The 3,350-nt window shown below is 37.4% G+C and overlaps 1 protein-coding gene across 2 annotated transcripts in view; it reads right to left on the reverse strand.

The window, feature by feature from the left end:
* Window positions 1-722: 722 nt before the first annotated feature.
* The window catches only part of ankle1 (ankyrin repeat and LEM domain containing 1), a 13,515-nt gene continuing 10,887 nt past the window's right edge, over window positions 723-3,350 (reverse strand). For both annotated transcript variants that reach the window (XM_031307328.2, XM_031307329.2), the window contains exons 7-9: window positions 3,139-3,301; window positions 2,928-3,060; window positions 723-2,167 (exon numbers count right to left, since the gene is read on the reverse strand). In XM_031307328.2, coding sequence (XP_031163188.1) covers window positions 2,001-2,167; window positions 2,928-3,060; window positions 3,139-3,301 — 463 coding nt within the window. In that variant the 3' untranslated portion in view covers window positions 723-2,000. The remainder of the gene's footprint in view (window positions 2,168-2,927; window positions 3,061-3,138; window positions 3,302-3,350) is intronic.

Raw genomic sequence — 3,350 nt, forward strand, 5'->3', positions numbered from 1 at the left:
CATTTAGACCCTGCAATGTATTTAATAATATACTGCTATTTTATGCCTACATTACACAATATTTTGATAATCTGAAGTCCAAATTGTGAAATGTGTGAATGGGAGAGCAAATATTCAGATAAGATATGCCCTGCGCACTCTAGTAATTTAATGTCTCACCGAGCCACGGGGCTGACATTAGACAAAAGGACATTCACGCTGTGAACCACAATGATGCTTGTAAGAAAACATTGGCTAACCACTAACAAAAAGCTGCAGATCTATGAAACAGTAACAATAACAGTAATTGAAGACCATTGTTCCTAAATTAGAATGTGCATCATTGCTTTGCATCCTTGCAAAGGGCTGCATTGCACACTAAATCCTAAATAGTTTTTTTTTTTTGTAGGATCGAGGCAACTGAAGCTCTTGTTCGCAAAATGGTAAACAAGTACATATTGTTTCTCAGTGATTTACAGATATTTAAATAAAGTTGTGAAAATGAAATTTAGTTTTTGAATATCTTGTCAAAGAGGGGCATTAAACTTAAACACAACATACAGCTCTCAATGAATTAACGGTTTGCAATATTAACACCAAACATGATTATTAATGAATCATAGTGGATGAAGACCAGTTACTTCATGTAGAGAACTCTAGACTGAAGAACATTAATGACTTCCTTTGTCCACTAGAGGGACACCAAAGAACAGGACATGAAAAAACCCAAAAAGGTCACCCAGTTCAGGTTAATGCCATTTGTATTTAACTTTTTACTACATTTACATAAATGCACAATACAGGGGCAATAAAATACAGCAGTGACAGTAGAAGTTAACAATCATAATGAAAAGATGTATACAGAAATGATTACATGTACACATGACTGATTCATTCTGATTCAATGAAATCAAGAAAACATATCAAACACACAACAATGAACAACAATGAATGGGCTAAAGAAACTGTCTAAAAAGTGTCTAAACACCTAATCACTGTATTATTAAGTCTTGTCATTTAATTACAACAAAATAATTGGTACAGATAGGTGTTTTACTCCCCGATATGATCTCATGCTGATTTTTTTCAACCAGGGGATAGGAATGTAAAAAAATTTCAATATGTATTATTAAGGCCTTTTGTGTGAAATAAAGAATATATGCAGCTTCCAGATAATTGATCAAGCGTATTACCCTGAGGAGATAATTAATGGTTTTGCAGCTCATCGCCCTGGGCATAAATTTGTAGACCATGAGATGAGATTTTGAGACAACTTTTCAAGAAGATTATGACTACAAATAACAGCTGTAACCCAATGATGTTAACAAATACAAACTAGTTCTGCTATTTTAACAACACAAGTGCTGATGTACGTCCAGCAAAACTTAAGCATCCGGTTTACTTGTCTCAGTATACTGACACTTCTAAAAGAAATGTATACACAAACGTCTGCTACTATTGGACGCTATCATGAAAAAGACATAGCAAAACAAAATGGAAATCCAGCCATGTAAACAAAATATATCACATTTTACACATCGAGATTCTAAAACTATACACTTTATTGTAGATTTATCCATGAGACCTATCATGCTCAGTACCAGTTACCAGCCTCTGCTAAAATTACCATCATATCTTTTGTTAAGACTACAAAAATTACATAATTAACTACCAGTCTTCCTTTCCCTCCCAACTTTCTTTTCGAAATTGTTTTTTAAAGAAATTATGCATTGACTTGTTTATTTGCAATTTGATTATAATGAAAGGCATTTGAATATGTTGTTGATCATTTGAAAAAGTCATCAGTACTACAGCAGTTGAGAAGCAAAGTGTCCTACTGGGAAGAATGTTTTTGGAAAATAGCTGTCATGCCTTCTAACAGACCTGCAGTCACAAAATTGTGATTTCCACATCATGTTCATATTCTTAGCATTCCTTCTTGCACCCTGAAGTAGTGGTATTACCCCTGCTGTTCATTGGCATTTTGTTGCTGTTCACCCCCCCCCCTCCAGTGGGGTTCACTACTGTCTGATGTCTGCTGGTCTGAGCTGCCTCTCACCTTCGGCCAGGAAGATCTGCATGGCCCGGTAGAGCAAGTGGACGCCGAGGTCCCGCTTCTTCTTCGCCTGCCAGTTGGACACCACGCCATAAAAATCCCCTCGCTTCCGATTGGTGAGCATCTTCAACCCTGGGACAATTGGAGAATTAAAAAGGTTATCGACATGCTAGACTGGTGTAAGACCAACGATCTCTGAGTTTGTTTCATTTCGAGTTTCTTTTTTTTTTTTTTGTTCATTTACAGATTTCCCTCTGGAGAAATTAACCGAAAACGGCAGTCCATGTCAAGGGCATTAGTGAGATTACAGGTACGATTTCAAATTTTTTATAAAAAATAGTGAAAAGGTGAGATTATAAGCAACAGTTGGAACTTCAAAAAACGTTGATCAAATAGCTATACGATAAGCTGTGGCTTGATTTGTCAATTTTCAATTTGATTTATGGCAACTGCATGCAACAAACCTGGCGGCTTTTCCTGATTATGGGGCAAAATATCAATAACACAAGACACATCAATAAAACTTAAAATGGGTAAGCATATTCTTGTCACATGGATTTAACCAAAACAATTTGGTTAATGACTATTTTGTCTCCTTTAGAAGTCCCTTGTGTTGCTCTCAACCACATCTCTCTCCTGCATCTTCCTCAGCTAACTGCTTCAATATATTACAGTTTTAAGTAAGTCTAAATTAAGTTAAAATTAAGTCTAGAACTACAGCCTTTTTTGCCAGCGGTCATTAAGTCCTACTTCTAACTATCACATTATATATTTAATATGTGACCAATAATTCTCATAAAAAGGCATTGGCGGTGCGTTACAAAGAGTTACATCACAGTTTTTCACTCAACAGAGATAGCTGGCGATGAGTTTCAGCCCTGCCTGTACTCACCGATGGCCTCCACCATGCAGGCCTCTCTTGTGTAAGCCTCCACTGGAATTACATTCTGGAAACAATGCAGAGAGATGACGCCCTGCTCGGCGGTCCACACCTGCAGAATGTGCTGCACTTTGGGGCACAATTTCTGTCACACAGAGAAGAAAGGGACAGCGTTACCTACAGTATCTTACATCTCAAGACTGATCAGTGTGTACTGCCTTACCTTGGAGGTCTTGTCCCCTTTGAAGTACTCTAAAGCTTCATACAGGTGGCTGTATGGACGGGAGCGTTTTCCTTTGCCCACATAAAATATAGCATGGATAAATGTCTGGAAACACTCCTGTGGAGTCATGGTGTGACTGCGGAATGGGAGGTTTTTCGTTACTCTGGCAGAGAAGAAAAGAAAGATCCATAATTATATTTGTACTTTGAGGG

Source organism: Sander lucioperca, chromosome 11 (genome assembly GCF_008315115.2).
Source record: "Sander lucioperca isolate FBNREF2018 chromosome 11, SLUC_FBN_1.2, whole genome shotgun sequence".
NCBI lineage: Eukaryota > Metazoa > Chordata > Actinopteri > Perciformes > Percidae > Sander > Sander lucioperca.